The sequence below is a fragment of the Orbicella franksi genome, chromosome 13, assembly GCF_964199315.1.
Source record: "Orbicella franksi chromosome 13, jaOrbFran1.1, whole genome shotgun sequence".
Classification (NCBI taxonomy): Eukaryota; Metazoa; Cnidaria; class Anthozoa; order Scleractinia; family Merulinidae; genus Orbicella; species Orbicella franksi.
Window position 1 is genome coordinate 14,979,171 of NC_138157.1, and position 23,973 is coordinate 15,003,143.

General features: G+C 40.8%; 4 protein-coding genes across 4 annotated transcripts; 2 read left to right on the top strand and 2 right to left on the bottom strand.

Annotated features, from left to right (window-relative positions):
* Nucleotides 1-45: 45 nt before the first annotated feature.
* Nucleotides 46-4,231, top strand: LOC145465214 (collagen triple helix repeat-containing protein 1-like). Its single transcript, XM_081448990.1, has 3 exons — nucleotides 46-235; nucleotides 2,142-2,399; nucleotides 3,310-4,231. Exons 1-3 carry the CDS (start codon nucleotides 143-145, stop codon nucleotides 3,661-3,663), a joined length of 705 nt encoding a protein of 234 aa, XP_081305116.1. The 5' UTR covers nucleotides 46-142; the 3' UTR covers nucleotides 3,664-4,231.
* A 998-nt stretch (nucleotides 4,232-5,229) lies between these two features.
* LOC145465449 (protein O-mannose kinase-like) lies at nucleotides 5,230-9,487 on the bottom strand. Its single transcript, XM_081449226.1, has 2 exons — nucleotides 7,620-9,487; nucleotides 5,230-7,010 (listed from the first exon to the last, which is right to left on the bottom strand). The coding sequence occupies exons 1-2, from the start codon at nucleotides 8,157-8,159 to the stop codon at nucleotides 6,447-6,449; spliced, it is 1,104 nt and encodes a 367-aa protein (XP_081305352.1). The 5' UTR covers nucleotides 8,160-9,487; the 3' UTR covers nucleotides 5,230-6,446.
* Nucleotides 9,488-12,563: 3,076 nt separating this feature from the next.
* LOC145466719 (protein O-mannose kinase-like) lies at nucleotides 12,564-13,962 on the bottom strand. The gene is made up of 2 exons (XM_081450426.1): nucleotides 13,322-13,962; nucleotides 12,564-13,118 (listed from the first exon to the last, which is right to left on the bottom strand). Exons 1-2 carry the CDS (start codon nucleotides 13,859-13,861, stop codon nucleotides 12,564-12,566), a joined length of 1,095 nt encoding a protein of 364 aa, XP_081306552.1. The 5' UTR covers nucleotides 13,862-13,962.
* Nucleotides 13,963-18,875: 4,913 nt separating this feature from the next.
* On the top strand, nucleotides 18,876-21,408 carry LOC145465740 (collagen triple helix repeat-containing protein 1-like). Its single transcript, XM_081449506.1, has 4 exons — nucleotides 18,876-19,281; nucleotide 19,349; nucleotides 20,007-20,198; nucleotides 20,797-21,408. Exons 1-4 carry the CDS (start codon nucleotides 19,214-19,216, stop codon nucleotides 21,148-21,150), a joined length of 615 nt encoding a protein of 204 aa, XP_081305632.1. The 5' UTR covers nucleotides 18,876-19,213; the 3' UTR covers nucleotides 21,151-21,408.
* The last annotated feature ends 2,565 nt before the right edge of the window (nucleotides 21,409-23,973 follow it).

A 23,973-nucleotide genomic window follows, 5' to 3' on the forward strand; every position in this document is an offset into this window, starting at 1 on the left:
TGATATCTGATTAACATGGTGGTGTTACAACAGGTCAGATGCACCATTTATGCAGCTGGAGGGAGTCTAAACACACACACATCCAAGGAAAAAATAAATAAAAAAGAGAAGAGATTGTGGTTTCAGAATTAGTTTGTGCACGATGGCCGCTAAAACACTTCTTCAGTATTTCTGCAATGGGCTATGCTTTCTGATGTTGTTCCACGTGACGAACTTTGCAGTGGCTGATCATCATGTAAGTAAAGCGAAGTCAAGCGAAATACTGACAAATGATATTTTATAGCCTTGGGAAACACAATTATTTTAAGGTGAAAGCGCCTTAAATTCCGGATTGTAAAGTCTAGCTCTATGTTGTGTTCTTTGGCAAGGAAGAGTTGCAATTTGACTTTTTTTTAGCTAGAAGTGAAGCGGAGGGCTGCCTTGAACTAGTTGGGCCTGGAATGGATCGGAAGGGGTGATTTGCGAGGGATTAGTATCCCACTTAGGGGAAGGGTGGGAGCAATCTACCCTCGGTATTTGTGCTACGTACAGAAACCAGCAAATCGACCGATTCTTTTGCCAATAGTCACCAATAGTCACTAATAGTCTTGTTCTCTGAAAGTAGTTAATAAAAAGGCTTGTAATTGGTTGATATTAACACGACCAGCTGCAGAGCTTTGAAATCGAACTGTTATAGACATAAGATCAGCCTGAAGGAATTGTATGTTTTTTCAAACGGGTTTGTTCTCGCGGTACAGTGCACAGTTTTGTTTTGGCAAAAAGGGTATGTATTTCTGCTGTTTTTAAAATTAAAAATTTTCTCCAAAACGCATCAAATTGAAGAAGCAATCCGCCGGGGGAAGTCACAAACTGCTCTTATTTGCAAAAGTGAATCCATGGCCACTACAGAAACCAGCGAATCAGCCGATTCTTTTGCCACCATTGGTCTTTGTTCTTTGAAAGTCTTTATTAAAAAGGCTTGGTTGATTTAACACGATCATCTGTAGAGCTTTGAAATCGAACTTTTATATAGACATAAGCTTAGCCTGGATTGTTTGTTTTTTTGAACGGGTTTGTTCTCGGGGTACACTGCAAATTTTTTAGCCATCAAAGGGTTGTATTTCTGCTGTTTTTCAAAATTAAAATTTTCATCCAAAACGTACCAAATTGAAGAAGCAAGGCGCAGTAACAAACTGCTCTTATGTAAAAGTGAATCCATGGTCACTATAAGCCTCTGGTTCGTTTTAGGAACGCGTGTCTTCGAACACGCACCCTCCAAACGCGCCCCCTAGGACGCGCACCCCTTGTAATACACCGTTGATCCTAACAGAGGATTTGCAAAAAGTCTGCGGAGAAAGAGAACGCCTAGCCTGTAGCTTGCTGCTCTACTACAGTTTCGTAATACTCTGCTAACCTTATTTTAGCAGAAAGAAAGTGGTTCTAACCATAGATTCGGCTTACAAAAATTTCATCGTCTAAACGAGGTTTCGATGGCAGCTTTATAAACCTAAATAGCGCAATGATTTGTCGCTGTTACGAGTATCGCTCTAGAGCAGGGTTGTTTCCAGACAGAACTCAGGAGTCGCCGGTAACAGTAACAAACTAATTTATTTCCGTAAGGTAACTTCGCGAATTTACAGCACTAAGCTTCTTCAAATTTGAATCAATCTCTCTCACAGAAGAAACGCTTGCTCTAATATACATGAGGCTTAAAGTTCTAGAAACTTCTATTTGGAACTAAATTAAGTAGTTTGACACAGTTTCTAATCTGAGTAATTACGTAAGGATCAGAATGTTCTGGAATGTTCTTATACAAATTGGTCACGGCTGAATGACTTCAGGTTCTAAATTGGTCTAGAACTAGACTTGGACAATTTTTCGTAACAGTCGCAAGAAAATTATCCCAGACCGAAGAGTAAATTATCACTCCGAAGTGAAACCCTTTTTAAAATAGAAATTGTAAAAAATAAATACAGGAACAAACAAGCAAACAAACAAACAATGAGAACATAAACACAAGCAAACGAGCAAAATGTACGGACAACAACTTATTGCACGTGCTAAGTTTTAACAAAATTATTCTTTCTTTGATTGAATAGCCCTTTTCTAAACAGGCTTTAGTGGTCGAGGCAAGGGTACTGATTTGTCATTTAATGTCTTAGGAATCATCGAACAAATCTTGTAGCACCACCTGTCCAGTGCAAGGTCCCCCCGGCCCAGCCGGTCATCCAGGGATACCCGGAGTTCCGGGAAGTCCCGCTCCCGCGGCATCACCGGGACGGGACGGGTTACAAGGACCCAAAGGAGAGGTTGGACGGCCAGGGCCCAAAGGAACGCCGGGGAGTCCTGGGCTCAAGAGAAGATGGAAGCAGTGTGTTTGGAACGATATCAATGACGAGACCGACCTTGGGCGAGTCCTAGTAAGACAAAATTTGTTGCTATCACATTTAGTGGTTGTGTCTGGAAAACCCGAATAGCGAATAGCGAATAGCGAATAGAGAAAAGTGCCGAATAGTGAATAGTACGAATAGTACGAATAGTCTCGAATAATGCGAATAGTGGCGAACCGTTGCGAATTGTCGCCAATAGTGACGAATAGTGGGAAATAGTAGCAAATAGGGTACCCAGTATCTCACAGACAACCTCGCAGCAACATGGGATATATAAAGGATTATCAGGACAAAAGGTGGTTATTCTAAACGTAATTTCTTCAGTTTTCACCGCTGCAAAAGCGTAAATGCGTCTTTATTAGGTTATCCTTGTGTTTTCTGATTTCTTTATGTTGGCGATGGACACCCCTAGCCCGACTCCTTAGAAGAAAAGGTTATAAATTCACTGAAATTCTGTTGCTTATTTGTCTTATTTGGATAATCAATTAACGCAGGATATAGCTTAGATTTTTTTGTTTTTATAACCAGTTATCAGAGCACTCGTTTGTGTCTTTTCAGTTGATAAACTAATCACAGACCACTTGCCTCACATTTGTGTTTTATTGTTTTTTTCACAGAACGTGCCTGGTCGAATTTATCAGAGTCCGCGAATAAACGCTTTCGCTTCAAGTAATCAATTTCACGAATCCAGATCAGTGCTGAACCAAATCGGTGACTATTGACGACTATTCGTCATGATCACTATTCGCGACTATTCGCCACTATTCGCCACTATTCGCACTATTCGAGACTATTCGTACTATTCGCTATCCGCCATTCGGTCGGTCTATGTTTTTCTGCCTGCCTGTCTGTTAGTCTGGCTGTCGATCTGCTCGGTCGGTCTGCCGGTCTGTGTATATTTCTAGTCCGCTACTAATCAGTTCTTTGTTCTCATTTTAAGGAATGCCCGTTCACTAAGGCAGCCCAAAACACGTATCTGCGCGTGGTTTACATGGGCAACATTCGCATCATGGGCTGCACATCTTGCTGTATGCGCTGGTTTTTCACCTTCAACGACGTCGAATGCAAGGCACCGGCTGCTGTTGATGCTCTCGTGTACCAGAGTATCGATGTCAACATTCACCGCTCGGCTAACATTGAAGGTTATTGTACTGGACTTGGCAAGGGCCTGGTACGAGTAGGTCTCAACGTCGGTCGATGCAAAGGCCGTGGGGAGGCCGTGCATAACGCGTACACGGGTTGGAATTCAGTCAGTAGAATTATTATAGAGGAGGTGGAACCTCCCGTTGTCTAGAGCAGTTAAGTTTAATCCACATGCTGGCGTTTTAGGCTTTGTTTAAAACGACGCAAAAGTTACATTACTGTAAATAATGTGGCAAAGCATGCTGGGGATAAGTCAATAAATTAAGACGGTAAACTTATGATGCAAGTATGGCTGCTGTTTGGCTTTGCTCTTTGTGTGGCTTACCCTTTGTTGGCATTACGGCTCGATTACGTTGCAGAGGTTATCATAATAGTTTAGCGACTTATTAGAGCGGTTTTCAAGCGAGTGGCGTGAAATCAACCTTTGTGGCCAATCACAAAGGACAAAGGCAATCAATTAACCAATCAAAACTCGTAGTAAATACCTGGAGTTGCCGCGAAGCGCGGGAAAACGTGTGCGAGCAAATTGCGATTGGTTTTGGTTTTACTTCTGATTGGATGAAAAAGTGGCGAGAGTTTTTTTAAGGTGGCTCACTACATTTTCTCCGAATGTCATTCTCGTTCCCAGAAGCCGCGCTGCTTTTGGTCAGCACCAAGAATCGCGACCTCTGGCCAGGTCCAACACTGGAAGTGCGTGATTCACGGACTTCCCCTCACTTCCGGTCTCATTCTATTGCGTTTGCAAAGCGAATCAGGACCGGAATCTCACTGGACCTGTCCAGAGGTCGCAGTTTTTGGTGCTGAAGAAAAGGAGCGCGGCCTCTGGGGACGAGAATGTCCGAAAGTCAATAGCGCGCGTTGCGATAGGCTGTCAGACGTCAGCATTACTCGCGCGAGGAAAAATAAAGCAAGTAACCCTAAGAAGGAACGAAAACGCTTTCAGCACTTTAAACGCGTTCAATTACTTTGGTATACGTAGCAATAGTTTGAAACTGCTTTAAAATACCTGTTTAAGTCTAGGGCTGATAATATATGACAAAAGAAAAGATAAACAATTGGTGAAAGAGTTTAATCTATTCTTGCTTTCTCCCTTTATTCTTGAGCGCTGTTCAAGTATCACATATAATGGTTAAAGAATTAAGAAAGCAGTAATTAGAGAAAGGAAAATGTAAGACACCTTAAAGGCCCATTAATCGATCTTTTCGAGCCGTTGCTAAGGAAAATTTATTCTCATATAACCTCATCATTTTTAGTTAGTTCAGAGTTATTTCGTGTGTTTTAACTTTTTCATGATCAGTAACACTAGTGATGACGTCATCAGGTAACGCCCATGGTCATGTGACTAATACAGAAAAAATGCAAAGGCTCCCAGGCAAATTGCTTTATCGGGATTTTTTCCATTGATTTAATATTTTAATTTAAATTCTCATTACGCTATGCATCGATTTTGTTTCATTTCTAAAAGGTCAGATTTTGAGAGCATTTTAAAATATTGAAAAATTCGTAATTTTCTGAAGAATAAATAAAAAACAACACGATTTCGGAAAAGGAATGCATAGCTATGTTTGCAACGTTGGCTTTAATCGAAATTCGTCGAAAAAGGCTGGATTTAATGAAAAACCGCATTTTCCCTAGCAGTTAAAGAAACCTGAAGTGCGTCCGATATATATTGAAAGTTACCTTAGCATCGCGTGCGCAATTTACACTACCAGCGCACTTCGGTAAGATCAAACAAAGCCACACGGAGTTAGTTTTTCTGTCTCTGTTGCTCTTATTTTTCTGTCTTTCTCTTATTTTGTCTTTGCTTGTACTTTTTTTTACTTTGCATTTTGTGAAACACAAAGAAAAACATCTAAAATGTAAGCGAATTTGCAAGTTTTTGAGTTGCTATTATTTTCCGCGCTGAGGTTTACGTAAGTAACCGGAAGTGAAATTTCACCTCCTTAGCAACGCGCGCGAGCGCGCATGAATCGGTTGATGCGCCCTTAAGACAATCGTGTAGCGTAGTCGATGCAAAACAATTACTTTTCGACCCTCAAATGAAAACCGCTCTAGAATAACAAGCGAGAGAGAAGAACGTGGAACGAATAAGAACCCACCAGAGATTTTCATTATGTGTTATTGACGCAGGGATTCTCCCCATTTATGAGATCCTAGCTCAGTGCATTATCAGTTTCATATTCACAAATCGCAAAGCACTCTCCCCTGTCCCTCATCCTAGCTTGCACCATTGCTCTTCAAAGGGCAACTGAGTTTCATAATTATGGTTAAACTGCACGAGTAAAAAACTGCTTTATTTTTTCAAGTTTGAGGATGTGCAAGTTTTTTTTTTCTTTTTTTGTTTCACACAAGTACAAAATATCAGATTAGTCCTATTTTATCCTATGAATACAAGTTCAATCTGCTTACCCTGGTTCCATATGTTCTCTCTGCTCTGCAGTTAATATAACGACATCCATCACATTTCAGCTGTCTGGTCGATCCCATAACATATCTATCGCTTCGCGCTTCTTATCTTCCCCTCTCCCCTTTGAACGTCTGACACGCAGGCTAATGTTGATTTTTGTCTTCAAACAGCTTTGCAAGCACGTCTGCCCCCGAATTCAATTGATAAAATAACATTGAATGCCACAATATTTACGTCTAGTAGAGATACACTCTTTCTGTCATATAACGTATTGAAGTCTCTACTAACTGATTTGATACACGCGAAAGCATCGTTTTACAATCATTCCAGAATAGTCCATTTCCGAGTTGCATTAATCCTCTCTATCAATTCTACCATTCATATGAAAATGAGTTTAATTTCGATGTGAATAAAATCCTATTTCTACGTGAAAGGATGAGCACCAAGACTCTCTTTGAGAAGGAGGCTAAAGGTAATTCGGAAATGGCCTGTTGCCTCCTCTTTTGGAATCGCAACAGACTCAAACTCTAAGTGATCAGTTGCTGAACTCTCAATAACTCCTGCACGACTTCGTTCGCTGTCGGTCGCTGCTGTGGGTTCGTGGCTCGACACCTTGTCATCACCTCCTCAAGTTTGCTCTTCACAAAACTGCTGCCGTCCACGTCGCCAAGTAGCATCTGCATGACCGCTGGAATCCTCCAAATTTCTATTTTTTCGTCGGTTTTCGGCGTCGAGTCTGATTCAGATAGCCCTCTTTGCTCTGGTGAAAACCATGAATTTGATGCCGTCGCCCTCCTGTGGCCGCATAGTATTCTATCTGCTTCCTTAACAAGTGGTGTATTATCCAAGTCGTTTACAACCAGGTGAAAGTCATCAGTGATCAAGTATTGGGAGAGCGCTTTTCGTATGTTAGCCGTATCGCACATTACAATTGTTCCGACTGGACTGTTGTGCAGGTAATTCATGACCTTGACGTAATCCAGGATCAGCTGAAATCTTGTCTGTAAATTATTGTATTGGGAGAACTCTGGCTGCTGAAGACGCCGATCTATAGTTTTCCCCGAACCGTGTTTATAATGCATCGTTACGGTCTGCAATAAAACAACCAGCATGTCACCAGAAATTACCGTACCCAGATCTCTTGAAATTAGCCAATCAGAAGCCGTGTTTACTGTCCTGATATCCTGCGATATCAAGTCACTGACCTGATATGGTTGGGATATCATGCTCACTTGGCCGAATCTGGGTGCGGTAAATACCTAACTGTAAGAGTAAATAAAGGTTATATTTATTTTTTTCTTGGAAGAAATGTATGTGACGTCCTATCTGAAGCCCTTCATAGTCGTTTAGGATTTGCTCTAATCATGACTGATATTTACTCATAGGCAATACAGTCAAGGCACCCAAATTAAAATGAAGGAACTACTTCCCATTGTATAATAAGAATGGAAAAAAAAATGGAATGCTTTGATTTAATTATAAGGCGCTTCTCATTAAATAGTTGTTGAATGTGGCCGACGGTGGCAAGAAAGAACTTGTTCTTCACACGCACACACCGTCAAGGTCCGTCTGACCCGGCTTCAATTAATATTACATTCTTTCTTCCTGCGCTTTGAAACAGCAGATTCTCTACATCATCGCTAATACAAGCCGTTGCAATCACAAGTAAATTTATCAGATGTTACAATACAAAAACTTACCTCTAGTTTATCGTAGCATCTCCCTATAAGACGAGTAACAAAGGGCCCTTGAAACGTTTCCATCCTAGTCATTCCGCGTAAACAGCGCTTCTCGCAGCGCCGGGAAGCGCATTTCATGTAAACAACTTCGTGACCTCTCCACTCCGCCATCCACTTCACTTTTGTAATTCCTCCGAACACTTTCTGCTTGAGATGAACCTGAAGAGCAATTTCTGAGCAGTCCAAGAAAGGCTTGCATTCAGTCCAGCCAGGAAAACTGAATGTTCCGTTAGGGCACGGCACACAACTACTACGTGATATGAACGTGTTGTCCGTACACGCCATCATAGCGTGCGGTTTGTCTACGTGGTAAGCGACGCCGTTTTTTTGCGTCTCAACAGTGATATTATATTTTAAAATACCAACAGGTTTATTGTAATAGGCATTAATCAGGAGCAAGGCCAAGGAAACTGTTGCGATACACAGGACAGCTTTTAATAAAGTTTTCAGCCTATGCGGTATCTTCGCGAAGAAGGCCATCATGGCTACTAGCAGCATCATGCGATGTAAATTTCAGCTAGTTTCTAAGTCATCTTCATATCAGGGAAAATTAAATTCTGAAAAAGCCTAGCAACCTTAATGGATCAGTTTTCAATTTTCGTGCAGTATGTAAATTATTTGGAAATTAGTAAACGCTTAAAGGCAAAACGCGACTCGGTGATGTTAACAATATTTTTCATGTTACATGCTAAGTTCAATAGTACTGACATATTTCTTACAGGAAAAATTCCATCTCCATCCATCTCTTGTTTGCTCCTTTTCATTTTCCATTTTAACAAATGACAATAATTGATTGCATTTGATCGAGTTAATGGTTGCCAGGATAAGGTGCCCGTGTTTTATAATTCTTTTTTTTTAAGATTCGAGATGAGCGGGTTGAAAGTTTTGCCTGAAACAGCAAAACATTCTGGGTTGTTGGGTTTTTCTTTTTCATTAAGTTGGGTTCCGTGATGAAAGAGAAGTTTCCCTTCTTAGCGCTGTTGGTTACCATGGTAACTTTGGGGGTGAGGCGTCTATTTTCATGCTGCCCTTTCAAAGAAAGCTACAATTTCGGCAACACGGGCGGGCAGTTTCCAGTGATTCGTTGGGTAGCTATAATACCGGGGAGGTACTTTCTTGTATAGGCTAGTGCGGCCCTAAAGGCTATCGTTTTTCAGCCGTTTTGGCCTTAAATAGGATATCTGTTTTGGCCATTTTGGTCATAAATACGGTATGGTTTTTGCACTCTAGTCTTGATATGAGTATGTCTTTAAGAAGAAGTTACTTTTTCATCATTAACGATAACACCATCAACAAACCGCCCTCAAAAATTATGTTTACGGCAATTTAACATTGGTCTGAACTAGGGAGCTAGGGTATTGATTTAAGGGTCAGATCGTAAGTAGGGTATAAAATTTTTGGTCAGGTCATAAATAGGGTAGGGAAAATCGCAGATTTTGGTGATATATAGGGTAAGGGTTTTGGGAAGCGGGCCGCACACCCCCACCGAATTTTTCTGGTAGTACCCACCGGGATATAAGAATACACTTAACTCGCCAACTGAACATAAGTATAGGTAATCGTATCAATGCGAGTGCCATTAGTGATTTACAATACGAGTTGAAAATTCGTTCTCAATTTGAAAGAACTTTCAAATATCACGAGTAGTGTAAATCCTTCATTTGCTCGAGCTTTCATACGTGTTAATTTGCACTGCAGTGCAAATTAAAAATTAACGATAATTAATATAAATTGGCCTGCTCTTAGCCAATCACAGTGAAGTAATTTTCTCAGTCATATGATAAACAGAGTTACTCGATAAATCGAATTCGTCAATGACATGAGATTCTTCTCGTCCGCTGTCACTGCTGCCATATGAAAGATGGAATTAAGGCATATGTAACAGTTATATTTGCAAAAGCCTTTGTGAATATCGATGAATTTTACCGATACGAAATCGAGGCGTTAGCTGTGGAAAATCATTTTATGTAGAATTCTCACAAGTTGAATTATTTTCATGAACTGTCAATCTTTCTCGGCTGGAGCATTGTTGGAGTCGAGGCTAATCCAAGATTTCAGGGATTTTTTTCAATTATCATTTACCAATTTTAAGTGAAACTGAAGCAGATAATTGTTTCATCCGTGGCGAGAACATATTTCAAGAACTAACAGAGAGCTACATCGTACTGAAGAAATGAAATATAATGAGCTAAAACATGTATTCGCACGACATGGTACTTGGCTGTACATTTCTATTGTGATTTACTCTATAATAAATTTACAATGCTGAGGGTATTCTAAACTTTGAGTAAGGTAGCCGCAAAAAATCGTCTGGGTTAATTAAGCAATACACCACAAGTTTTTATAGTTTATAGGCTGATAAACCACGCGGGATGTTGGAAGAACACGAGAAGAATTCGTAAATCACGAGCTTCAGGCGAGTGATTTACGAATTCTTCGAGTGTTCTGCCAACATCCCAAGTGGTTTATCATGCCTCTGAAGCATGAAAAGTTGAAACTTGTGGTCTATTGCTTTTATATAATAATTCTGATGACACGCGAAATTTCCATGAGTTTACTGGCACAATAAACCATAGCTAATTATCGCTGATTGATCAATCAGAGCGCGCGCATTCATATAATTATTATATAAAAGAAAAATAATCTTAACGTTATTGGATCGGGGATGCCAAAAGTGTCCGATAACCAACGTTTTCTAATAACTAACAGAGGTGAAACGAATATACATCCGAACAATATAATACTGAATGGATTTTGCTAACACATAATTTCAAAGAGGTTCGTCTTCTAAATCCTGATTGGCGCATTATTGGAGCAATTAACATGCCAATTCTATGCTCAAAACGCCGCCATTTCATCTCACGATTATACAAGAAAAGTCCACTTTCGGAAACGGGAACGCAGGTAGCGACCAGAACTAATTATATGCAAGAACCTCATCAAAACAGTTTTTAAAACCCTTAGCCAAGTCACGATCTATCTCAAAACACTAACAACCAGCCATTATCTTAGACCACATAAGTAATATATCAAACACGAAAGACAGTGTCCAAACACCGAGAAGAGAGTTGAAAATGCGACGCGTAGCGGGGTTTATTTGAGGAATGTGGAGATGTTTAAAAATTTGGTCAAACACTGTGCTTGACATACATCTTGTCAAATGAACTTAAAACTAAGGAGAAAAACAAAGAAAATACAATGGTGAAAATCTGTGCTAATTAAGATCAATATCCAAACACCATCGTGGTCATGATTTCCGTTGTTGAAACTTGATGAATTAATTAATGATTTGGGGAATTCAGGAGAGGCGCGGTGGCCTCATGGTTAGTGCGCTCGTCTCCGGATCGAGCGGTCCGGGTACGAGCCTTGGCCGGCCAGGATCACTGCGTTGTGTTCTTGGGCAAGACACTTTACTCTCACAGTGCCTCTCTCCACCCAGCTGTATAAATGGGTACCAGCAAACTTAATGCTGGGAGTAACCCTGCGATGGACTAGCATCCCATTCAGGGGTGAGTGGAAATACTCTTAGTTGCTTCATGATACAGCAACCGGGATAAGCTCCGGCCTGGTGGGAGACTTGGCTCGTTTGCAGATTTTACCTTTACCTTGAGAATTCATGACGAAAATATCGTTATATGTACGCGGGTACTTGCTGAAATTCAAATCAGTCGTCATGCTTAGTTCCTTGCCCCCGAGTGGGGGATAGGACCGGAGATCAATGCTCGCCATCTGTCCCTATTCTTGGCCACAGCTGCTGCTGCGGCCCACGATGTAAGTCCCAGCTCAGCGCGTTCCTTCTCCATAGTTCTCCGCCATGTTTCCCTTGGCCGTCCTCTACTTCTTTTTCCACTTGGTGCCCAGGATAATGCCACGTGTGGGTTTCGGTTTGGTGCCATACGCAGAAAATGACCTATCCACTTCCATCACCTGCGTCGCACTTGTGCACTGATCTTTTCGATTCCCGCTCTTCTCCGAATTTCATCATTGGGCACACGCATGGGCCAATGGACTTTCAAGATTCTCCTTAGGCATTTGTGAAGAAAGGTGTCAAGCCTTTTTTCATCCGCTTTTGTCATTCTTCTTTTTTCATCCGCTTTTGTCATCCGCTTTTGTCAAGTCTCGCATCCATACAACAGGACAGCAATGATGTTTGACTTGAAGATCCTCATCTTAGATTCTCGGCGGAATTCACCTGTTCTCCACACCTTTGAAAGTCGATGAAAAACACTTCTAGCTTTACCTAATATTTCACGCATGAACTACTCCTTTTATCTACTTAATAATAATTAATAATAATAAAAATGGTGAGGGTGATGAAGAAATAATGATGATGATGATAATGATGGAGCGGGTGATGGTGATAATGATGATGATGTTTCAGTTCTTCTCCTGACTGTAGAAGCCAAGGGTGTAGCCAGTTACAGACATGACCAGCTAGGGGTGTGGAGCTATGTTCAGAACTGTTTGGTATAAGCAATGTCGAATACGGGTTGTTCTTTATGTGTGGCTTGCCTTAATCTAAATTCTAACAAAGAATTTGGCAGTATGCATTTGCAGGTATATATATGGACTTGTTCTGAACGGCGCACCATTGCGCATTTGCCTATCAACCTGGCTACTGAGCTTAGAAGACTGTCGAGTTTCTACTTGAATGATGGGCTATTGCGACAGAGCAGTTAGTTGCCGAATATGTACAAGTGGGACGATAAAAGTTGTAAGCCCTTGACGAGCCTATAGGCTAGTGGTCCAGTTCCTGCACTTCCTCTCTCCCACCCGATTAAAGGGGTTGAACACAGGCCAGAAAATAGAGGGTTCAGGATAACTTGCATAAGCATGTTCAAAGCGAGTCTATCTACATATTTGCACTTTTCAAATTTTGTTTCATTGTATAACAGACATATTTAATTATATTGTGATCAGTTGCTGAACTATCAATAACTCCTGCACGACTTCGTTCGCTGTCGGCCGCTGCTGTGGGTTCGTGGCTTGACATCTTGTCATTACTTCCTCAAGTTTGCTCTTCACAAAACTGCTGCCGTCGACGTCGCTGAGAAGCCTTTGCGCTATGACAGGAATCTTCCAGATTTCTACTTTTTCGTCGCTGTCTGATTCAGATAGTCCCCTTTGCTCTGGCGCAAACCATGAATTTGATTCCCTGGCGAATTTATGGTTGGATACTATTCCTTCGACCTGTCTAGCGTCTGGTGCGTTATCCAGATCGTTCACAACCAGATGAAAGTTATCGGTGATCAAGTATTGCGAGAGTAATTTACCTATTGTGGCAGAATCGCACAACACACGGACTCCAATTGAACTGTTGTGCATGTAGCTCATGATTTTGACATAATCCACTAGCAGCTGGAACCTTGTCTGTATATTGTTGAAGTGAGAGAACTCTGGCTTTTGAAGAAGCCGACCAACAGTTTTTGTCGAGCCGTGTTTGTAATACATAGTTACAATCTGCAAGAAAACAGCAAACACTTATAGTTGTTTTTTTACTTGTTTATTGTATCTAGAGATTTCGCGCCAAACGTTGCCATGGCAATTTTATAATTTCACAAGTGAAACTAAATTAACGCTGAAATTTCGCACTTTTAAATGTTCAAGAGTAATTTGTCACCCATAACACGTATTATTGTTAAATATATAACAGTATAACTCACCTCAAAGTTTTCATAACACTTTCCGATGAGACGAGTGACAAAGGGACTTTGAAGTTTTTCCAAAATGGTCATTCCCCGTAAACAGCGCTTTGTCACCCCCGGCCGTAGACACTTTAAGTACACAACTTCATGGTCTTTCCAGTCCGCCAGCCAGATTTGTTTGGTAAACCCACCTAGAATTCGCCGTCTACTATGAACTTGTGAGGCAATTTCTGAGCAGTTCAAGAACGGCTTACATTCAGTCCAGCCAGGAAAACTGAACGTTCCGTTGGGGCAGGGCAGGCAGCCATTGGGCGATGTAAACATGCCTTCTGAACACGCGGTCGCGTTGGCTTGTTTCTTTACGTGATACGCCACGCCATTCGTTTGGGTCCCGTTACTCGTAACAATACTTAAAGTGCCAATGGGCGTACGGAGGAACGCACTGATCACGAACAACAAGGCCAAAGAAACTGTCGTGAGACACAGAACAACTTTGCACAAACTTTTCGGTCTGTTTCGTATCTTTGTAAGGGAACACATCATAATCATGAGTAGCATCGCGTGAGTGCAAATTTACATGAAAATTGTTTTTAATACATCTTTTTTTAAAAAAATACTGAGAAAACCTAGCAACCAGAAGGTATCACGCTTAGCGTTTATGTTCGCCCAGTATGTGAATTATTAGGAGAAGTATCACGAGTAAAACTTAGCACAACTCGAAGCGCTGTCGACAATGCCAGTTTAATTATATTTCTTTTGCTGAAAAATAAACCAACGTACTCGAATGGCTATCCTAATAAAATGTTTCGCGCCCATCGTTTCAAAGATCCACAGACCCGACTAATACGACCATTATAATTCGATTCTTTGTGTGTTTAGAACGAGCGGCATCAAGAAATTTGTCACTGCTCGACATTGCTTTGTAATTGGAATCTCCGCCAGTTGATGTAACGTTCTGGGGAAAAAAAAAAGGTATATGACGCTATATGAACTCCTAGAGAGAAAACATCGCTCTATGTGCCTTTATATTACTCAGTTTAACGGGTTATATTCACTGCTGCGTTTCTGAGAATAAATTTTGATTAAAAACGTTTTTTTTTTCTGACAAAGTTTAACTCACTTTCTCAGGAACTGCGAATTTCAATTTTCCTTGCCACTCGATAGTCATCTATTGGACTATACCTTACAAAACGCCACAAATAAGACAGAAAGTCAAGCTTTCATGAAATTAATGGAATTAATGAGTTACACCAAGTTATTGTGGAAAATTTCAATTGCAAATGTGGACACGTTGCTTTATTATGAATTATGAGTTTTCAATGGTCGAGTCGAAAGCGCATTAATTGTTGTAGGATGATAATTTCTTTGATAATTTTTTTGTTAACCATAAAGTAAAGAAGAAACAAACCAGGCACCTAAGAGCACAATTGGGTGTTGTTGGCATAATGTGTTTCGATTCCTAAGAAAAATTACTGTCCTCATCCCGAAGCATCGAGTTAACGTGTGTCACGTGTGCCCTCCAAGAATAAAACTTTGCCTTTGACGTTTTAAAAGACAAAGTTATTGTATTATTGCATGGTTTTCAATTTACATTCTTGTGTGGATGCTTACGGTTGGCTAGGCCGTGAGATTGAATTTTTGCCTTCCACAATTTTTTTTTTAAGGCAGTGCCTTCAAATGAAAATAATACTTAAAAGCGCATGTCATGGAAGTCAATACCACTCTTGTTATTCAGTTCTGTTTGTAAGCGACTTCAGTGTAAAAAAAGATCACCGATTCAAAACCGGTCGAACAGGTCTTCTATTACATTACGAGATAACTAATTCATCATTTCAATCAAATATATACGATTTTAATACTAGTTTGAGCAGAGAAGAGCTGGGACATATAAGCGTCATATATGAATCATTTTCCGTCCACGTGGTGTATACACTAAGACCGCGATGCATGATTGTACCGAGTTCCAACACGGCGGAAGATTGTTGTGATGCACCCGTTTTTCTGCGGTATGTTTGTTCATCGTTTTCTTGGCTTTCGCTATACCTTCTCCCTGCCGGAATGTTATACTTGTAAAACGTGAGAATAGATAAGGCAGATTTCGGCATCGAAGTTCTAACATAGAGAGCTTGTCAAGGTAAATTATGACATTTCTTAAAAAAAAAAAAAAAAAAAACGTGAAAAAAAAAGAAGAAATAGACCATTTTACAGTTGTCTGCTCAGTGACCTGGCCTCTGAATGGCACTGAGGCTGGAGGTGACCTTGTTTTGATACAGACCTCACCACTTCTGTTGTATAAATCAAGTTGTTCTTATGCTAACTAGTTGGCATTTAAATGAAAAAGCAGCGAGGTCTGTATCAAAGCAAGGTCACCGCAAATGGTATGGTAGTACCAGGCCAGGCCTTTCCGCACAATGGTTAGATTTAGATATCGACGACATTCCGATGTCGCAAATCGAAAAACAACGTTATCAGTTTTGGTGCAGAAACGGTGGTAAAATGGTCCACTACGCCTATCATTGATCAAGGTCCATTTCTAGGCTTCGCCTGTAATTAACATCCAGCTTTTCACGGCAGCCAGAAAGAAAATTCAATACAAAAGGTAGCCAGTGTAAAAGGGCCGAGAAAAGCAGACAGGAAAGGGCCAACGAACAAAATTGAGAACGGTTAATGGCAAAAAAAAAAAAAAAAAAGTCCAAATTTTGGCTTATGCACGTGCCCGGAATTGAAATTTTGCTCAATTTTGTACCTAATCCTCGAAAAAACTCTCCTTTTAGTAAAAAAAAGCTTTCTTAGCAAAACTTAGGCTTATTTAGCGTCATGGCAGCTAAAAAACCTGACTAAACGGTTAAAAACGGCATTTTTTGGCGAAAGTTTGGTATTCAAAGGGTTAATATTGATGCAAATCACTACGTGCGAATTCCCCAACAAAACAAACCGAAAACAAACAAAACGAAGAAATCTCCAAAAACACAAAATATGCAAATCGCTACATGGGAGCGACACATAGCAAATGCATAACGTTTGCTCCAAAAGATGGCCGAAAGTGTGAATCGTCCGTGTAGAAACTTCCAGCAAAAGTTGTGTAGACTGAACTGAACTGAACTAATTTCCTCGATACTCGAATCAACCACTTTTTCCGCAGTGTTCACTATTTTGTAACTTCACTAAGCACACGAAACTCGTTTGATTTCTCTTGCTGATCACCTGATGGACTGATCATGTGACTTTTCTTACAAGGTTGCACATTTTGCGCAGAAATTATCAGCATTTAGCAATTTTTTGGGCATTTTATCCTACTGCTTTGATAGATACTAAAACAATTATACTCCTCAGTGGCTAGTGGTAAATATAATATCCACCAATAACCACCTCCACTGCGGATAATGATTCTTACTGATTTGTTCACACTTAAGCGTAATTTGAATATTACTTTTGCCGACGGCTTTGCTGTCATTTCATCGACCCTAGCTTCACTAGTCCTTTAGTCCAATTGCGGTTGTTCATAGTACTCCGGGTGTTCCGAGCATCCCGGTTCCCAGGTCCTGAAATCATTATTTTCCAAATCACCGTTTGGTTAGTTTGCCCTTTCTCCTGACATGTATTTTGACAACTCTGTCCATGGTAACCAAATGCAAGGGTATCAAAATCTAAGCAATCAAAATTCCATGACTCAAAGAAATTCTAAGTTTGTCTTTTAAAAAATCTTCATTCCATAATCGACTTTAAGGGAGGGTCTCAGTGGCGGATCCAGACCTTGAACTAAAGGGGGAGGGATGGGGGAGGGGTCGGTTCTTTTTGGTTGCCATCTTCCATCTTTTCTTCCTTCTTTTTTTAGCCAAGATAAGGGGGGGGGGCGGCGGGGGCGGACCCCCTGGCCCCTCCCCTAGATCCGCCACTGGGTCTGTCACTTTATCTTCGATGAGGGCAATACCTCCATAGCGTGGTTAAGCCGCTCCTTGCGAGAAAGCAGAATACAACCTCTGGCACCCAAGGCATTCTTGCATTGGCCCTCTTAAGAATTCTGAAGCTACAAATAACTATAGAAAATTTAAATTTAGTGTTGCTGCAGCTGTTGTGGCTGTTTTTAATTCTATTTTAATTCGAGTCGAGCTACTGCTCCTCGTCCATACTTAAGTATTCGATCGCTACCGGGCACTCTTGTACCGTTGTGCAATGATAAAAAATTTCACCAGACTCTTTTTCATGTTTCTTGGCCTACGACTATCGCACGATTTCTTACTTAACTCGCCTGCCGGACAATATGCATTACAAATGGTCCTGTGATAACAAGTGTGTTTATAAATAATGCAGATAATAGCTGATAATGTTACGTGGTGAATTTTAAGTTCCTTGAATAAATGTTGAAGATGGATGTTTCGGCTTGTCTCCCCTCCCGAGGAGGATCTCATTCATGGCGAGCTTGGAATTTATATGCAAGACGAGTGTCATACATGAACCGTGTAATGGTCCAATCTCACCTTGAGCCTCTCTGTAGGCTAGGAAACTCAGAATTTTCATGAATTTCTTTGTTCCATTTGCGCGACGTGACGCTTCACAAATTAAACACAGTCTGAACATGTCTACCAAAAGTAACCTATAGCTGATGCACACGTTCAAATAAAAGAAAGAGAAAAAATAAAATCTGCATAATAACGTTTACTCGCCACGAGAACATCAAATTCCTCAAAATTAAGGGCTTTTTCGAACGATTACACCCATACAGGAGGACGAGGTAAGTAAATTACTGCAGTTATGACCAGTTTATTCCCCATTATTCACTTACATTGATGAATTGATCGACAAATAATACGTTACACCAAATCCGTACATAGTTTGTTTCCATATTCCGATCTTCTCAGAGGGTCTCAAATGATTGGAGACAAGACCAAGCTTTTAGCAGTCAATAAACTTCATATAAATGGTTGCTGCAAATATCATGCAATATCATTTCATTTCGATAACATAATCGTTTTTGAACATCCAGACATCCGTGGACAAGAGTTAATTAAGTTCCTTTCATGCATCGCTCATGATTCATTCCGCGGTTGTAAAGTGCTAGTTGAGCCCCTGAATGCCGTTGAAGAAAATATTCTCTCGCAATTACGACTCTGTCGTAACGATCGTTAGCATCCATCTAAAGTCAGAATATTTTCCATCTTCCAAGAAAAGCCTTTGCTGGCCAAATAAAAGAAGAGAAAAAGCAGAACTTTTGCTACTTTGAAAATCAGGCCAGCGCTGCTTGCCAGCGTTGATATGTTTCTTTGTTTAATTTTAAGCAAAAGAGAAGTTCATTAATTATGTTTGATATGCTTGATTTATGCTCTCTGATACATGACGCTGGATTCCAATGGATTGATTTTTGATGTTTGCGAGCAGCATTGGCTGAACTTTGTTTGCTGGCCATTAAATGCAATAAAGATAGGTTATAACCACTGAATTAGCCGTTTATTTTCTTGTCATTTTTACTCGGAAGGAGTGAAACTCGGACGTAACCAAATACCAGTTCCCAGCAAGGGCGAGGGAATACCCACAAGATAAAATCAAAAAGACATGACAAAGAAAGGCTGGTTGGTCAGGGGTGGAAGAGGGTCAAATCTTGCGAATTCAGTCTAACTGAAAAGAGGCTTCTCAGATCTCTTCGAGCGCTTGAAGCAAAAGAGGCCTCTACCAGCGCCTCGCGCGTTTAAATACGAGATTGCAGGATTACCGGAAAATCCCTCGGCTGGGAACTGGGATACGTCAGATCCCAGTGATAAATTTTCTAAGTGTTTTTCAAGCCAATCAGATTGTAATTCTACGTACCAATTTATTATATTATGCTACATTATTTCTCTTAGTAGAACCAGAACGATATAACGGCAACCGTGTGCGAATACGTGATAGTTCTCCTTGTGCTGTGAAGTGGCTACCATGAAACTGCATCTTCTCCGTGTCGCTTTGCTGTTTTTCCTAAATGTGCATTACTGCGATGGTAACTCGTTAAGGCTCTATACAAAAACCTTATCCCCCAGTATTCTCATCATCTTAACACAGTTACAATCGGAGTGTTAAGAGACTCTCAGTGAGGCAGTTTACCTATCTAGATATCAAAGTTCATAATGATAATAATGAACTTTCACTTTTTGTAATTATTTGCATTGCATTGATTAAGAACTGAATGAGGTTACCGTACAGTTTGTTCACCTCCATGCGAATTCTCGAAAAAAATCGAAAAAAAAAAAATTGGATATCGTTGTTTTTCCATTGCGTTTTAGCCATCTGAAAACGTGAAATTTCACTTTCACCAGTTGGGTCAGCAATCGCGGGGGCTAGGACCTGGGACTAATCAGGCTGTGACGTCAAAACAAGAACGTTGGTCTACTTTTGAACCAAACAATAAGAAACGAAAATAAATAAATAAATAAATAAATAAACAAATAAATAAATAAATAAGTGAAAGACAAGAAAGATAAGTAGAACTGCGTTCTTGCTTTGGCATCACAGCTTGAGCCTAAGCCTCTTTGTCAAAGCGAGGCCTAGTACACAATTAGTCATATGAAAATGAGTTTAATTAGCCTGTGAATGAAATGTCGAGTTATATGAATGGATGAGTACCAAGACTCGCTTTGATATAGAGACTAAATGTAATTCGGAAATGACCTATTGTTTCATCGAAGACTGAATTTTCTCATAAATACTTTGTTACAATTTCTCCCACCTCTAGTGCTGCGGTCTTCAAGGCCCGCCAGGACAACCCGGGATTCCGGGAACTCCGGGTACACCGGGTACCCCAGGAGCCCCGGGAGCCTCAGGCTCTCTGACGTCCGTGTGTTGTCCGGGATCCGGTCGACGATGGAAACAGTGCGCCTGGGTACACGATAACACAAAAGATGACAGGGACAGTGGACAAGTACTTGTAAGGATACCAGCATAGAGATATTTAAGAATAAAGCATGCAGACATGTACATAATGTCTTGTTATCGCATGCATGTTCATAAGCTTGATATTAGGAGCTCATGACTTCGAATATCAGTCGAGTTTCAACTAATTTGTATATTGATAAGGACAGTCCATTCGCTGATATGAAGGACCATTGAGAAGATCAAAAATGACCCTAATATTTGCTACGTCTCAAAGGCTGCTAGAGTAAGAAGGGTTATAGTCTGGATACGAGCCAAGTGGCCCATCAGGCCGGCGCTTATCTCCGGTTTCTGTAGCATGAATTGACTGGGGGTATTTTTACTGCCTCCTGGATAGGATGCTAGCCCATTGCAGGGTTACCCCCAGCATTAAGTTTGACGGTGCACATTTACACACCTGGGTGGAAAGAGGCACTGTAAGAGTGAAGTGTCTTGCCCAAGAACACAACACAATGTCCCTGGCCAGGCTCGAACCCGGACCACTCGATCCAGAGGCGACCGTGCCTCGACGCTAGAAAAAGTAGACGCACAGTCTTTCATTATTGAGCACGTCAGTTATTTTAATTCACGCGATTCGTTGTTTGCTGTTGCAGAAATGCGACTTTGTCAAGTTAAGAGACGATTCATACCTTCGTGTGGTTTACATGGGTAATATTCGCATCCAAGGCTGTACCACATGTTGTAAGAGATGGTACTTCACGTTCAACGACGCAGAGTGCACAGATCCTGCCCCCATTGACGGTGCACTGTACCAAAGCCTAAACATTGACATTCATCGACCCACTAATATCGAAGGATACTGTGGTGGCATTGCTGCTGGGAAAGTACGCGTCGGTTTCAGCCTCGGCAATTGCAAAGTTTCATTTAACACTAATGGTGATGCATTTACAGGTTCTAACCAGGCCAACAGGATCATTATTGAGGAAGTGGAGCCGCCAGTTGCTTAAATCTGCCAAATAAATCCTGTTCCGATTTTATACGTACCTATCAATAAAGGGATGATTATCAACTCGGAAGAAGATATATTTTTCCAAGCCTATGAACTTAATTGTATTCCATTCCCTGAATTGTGATTCCACGTTAAATTTCACGCAAAAAAACCGATATCGCACGAATCGCGAAGCGATGAATACGATATTGGTTTTTCAAGTGAAATTTAACGCGGAATTCACAAGTCAGGTTATGAATTTTCTTTTAATCGCATAGCCTTCTTTTTAAACGAAAGAAAACCTCGTTTCATTTACGTCTTTGTGAATGTTGCAATATTCAAAGAACCTCGCTTTCAAGAGTCGCAGTTCCACGCTGAATACCTCGCCTAGGTAACCAATCAGGGTGCAAAAATTCTCTGAGCTATGCAATTCTAGGAGAAATAACATCAAAAGGGTCTTTATGCCTAAGCCTTTGAGGCGGGATTATATACTTTGGGCCTAGAATAAGGGTAATTCTCTCCCAGAGAGGAGGGGCGGTGGGAGTCTCTTGTTGTCTCTATGCTAGCTGGAGGCCTTTAATTCTGGCGCGATAACAAGGCGATTGAATTTTTTTCTTTTTCCGCACTCTTTCGACCTGTGATCGTGGTCATGTATTTAAGAAATATACGCCGCCAGCTGTACTCTGCCAAAGTCGGAATCATTGATAAGTTGGCACAATGTCTCGATAGCAAGTAAATAGGAAAGGATGTATCTAGTGACTTTTTCTCAAAAGGAACTCAGTCACGGTATTTTGAGTTAATTACCTTTAAATTGAAGGAAACCTGAAAATAGTAGTTCACTAGGATAGGAAAACACCAAAGATATAGTACCATAAAGGAACAAGGATCAAGCAAGTATCAAGCAACATGGCGCCAAGTATCACGGGTTTACGGTGCTCCCGCTATTTTTGCTTTTTACTCCTTATATATGTTGTCCTCTTCACTTTTTGGCCTCAAATACCGCTACTTCCAACTCAACGCACCGATAGCAGCATTTTACACGTTGCCAGAGATGTTAGCCAGCCAAAAGTGTACGATTTGCAACTTTCAAGGAGGTCGATTAACTCTTGCAAGACGTCGCCATCGCTAACAAACAGGGAACTCGCTGTTGCTAGCTGCCGCTTAGCACGTTCAGCGTCGTTCGCACTTCTACTTATTTCTCTTGCCGGCGACGTCTCACTAAATCCTGGCTCTGTTACACCACCAAGTCTTTCTGTGAGAGATTTTACGCAGTGTCGAGGACCAAAGATCGCACATTTAAATATAAGAAGTGTGTATCCCAAACTGGACTCGCTAAAACTTTGGTTACTAAACCAGCCTCTTGATGTGTTTACTTTATCGGAGACATGGCTTAAACTATCAATCACTTATAGCGAAATCCAGATTCCTGGCTATTCTTTTGTGAGATCTGACCGACTTCATAGAGCAGGAGGAGGAACTATGGCCTATGTTCGAGATGGTATTCCTTACCGACTTAGAACAGACATTGGTGCTTCGTTACCTGAATCCTGTGTCATTGAAATTTCTCGATCTAAATGCAAGAAATTGATTATCTGGAAAATCTAGAGAGCGCCTGACACAAACTTTGAAACTTTTATTGAAGATTTAAATAGATCTCTGTCTTCTTTGACCGATAAGAGTGAGTTTGTTTTGCTCGGGGACTTTAACGTTAATTTTATCGACACTAAGATGAATAATGATAAGGCCAAGAAACGCAAACTTCTCAAGGTGACAAATTCTCACCATTTAGACCAACAAATTAATACACCAACAAGAATAACGGAGAAGTCATCAACACTTACTGACCTATTGTTTACCAACACTTCTCATCGCATTATTGACAAAGACGTCATCTCATCACCTCTGAGCGACCACTGTTTAATCTTCTGCGTGATGAAATCAGGTGTTCCCAAGGCACCTGGGAGAACCATTGAATACCGGTCATACAAACACTACTCAAAGCAGGAATTTCTCAAAGATCTTAGAGACATTGACTGGGACCAAGCGCTAAGCAAAGAGGACATTGATTCCGCTGTCGGTTGTTGGAACAAGCACTTTACAAACGTAGCTGACAGCCACGCTCCGATAAGGAAATCAAGAATTAAAGGAGTTCATTCTCCATGGATGAATGCAAGGTTATCTGAAGCTATGCACCAACGAGATTTTTACCATTGTAAAGCCCTGAAATCAAAAGCTGCCCACCACTGGTCGCGCTATAAAGAACTGAGGAATTATGTAAACAGGGAGATAAAGAGGTGTAAATCGGAATACTATACCACTCTCATTACCGAAAACAAATCAAATCCAAGTGCATTATGGAAAACTCTTAATGACATAACATCTCGAAAGTAGAGAACTCCCATATCCTGCATCGAGGCAGACGGTGTTCAATACTTTGACCGCAAATCTATATCCAAGATCCTCAATGACCATTTCTCAACTATAGGAACTATACTAGCTCAAAAACTCAAGTCTTACAGCTCTTTGTTTTTCTCAAAGTCTACGGAAAACTTCCATTCACTTCAGAAATTTGTTCTTGAGCCAATTGCAGAAGACTTCGTTCTCCGTCAACTTAAACAGCTGAAAACTAATAAAGCAATCGGACTCGACAACGTCAGCGCGCGCCTTTTGAAAGATTCAGCCTCAGTAGTTAGTGGCAGCCTTACTAGATTGTTTAATCAATCTCTTGAATCTCGCACCTTTCCTTCTCTTTGGAAATTTGGAAAAGTGTCAGCGTTGTTCAAGAAAGGTGATCGCTGCGATGCAAACAATTATAGGCCCATAACAGTCCTGCCGACGGTGA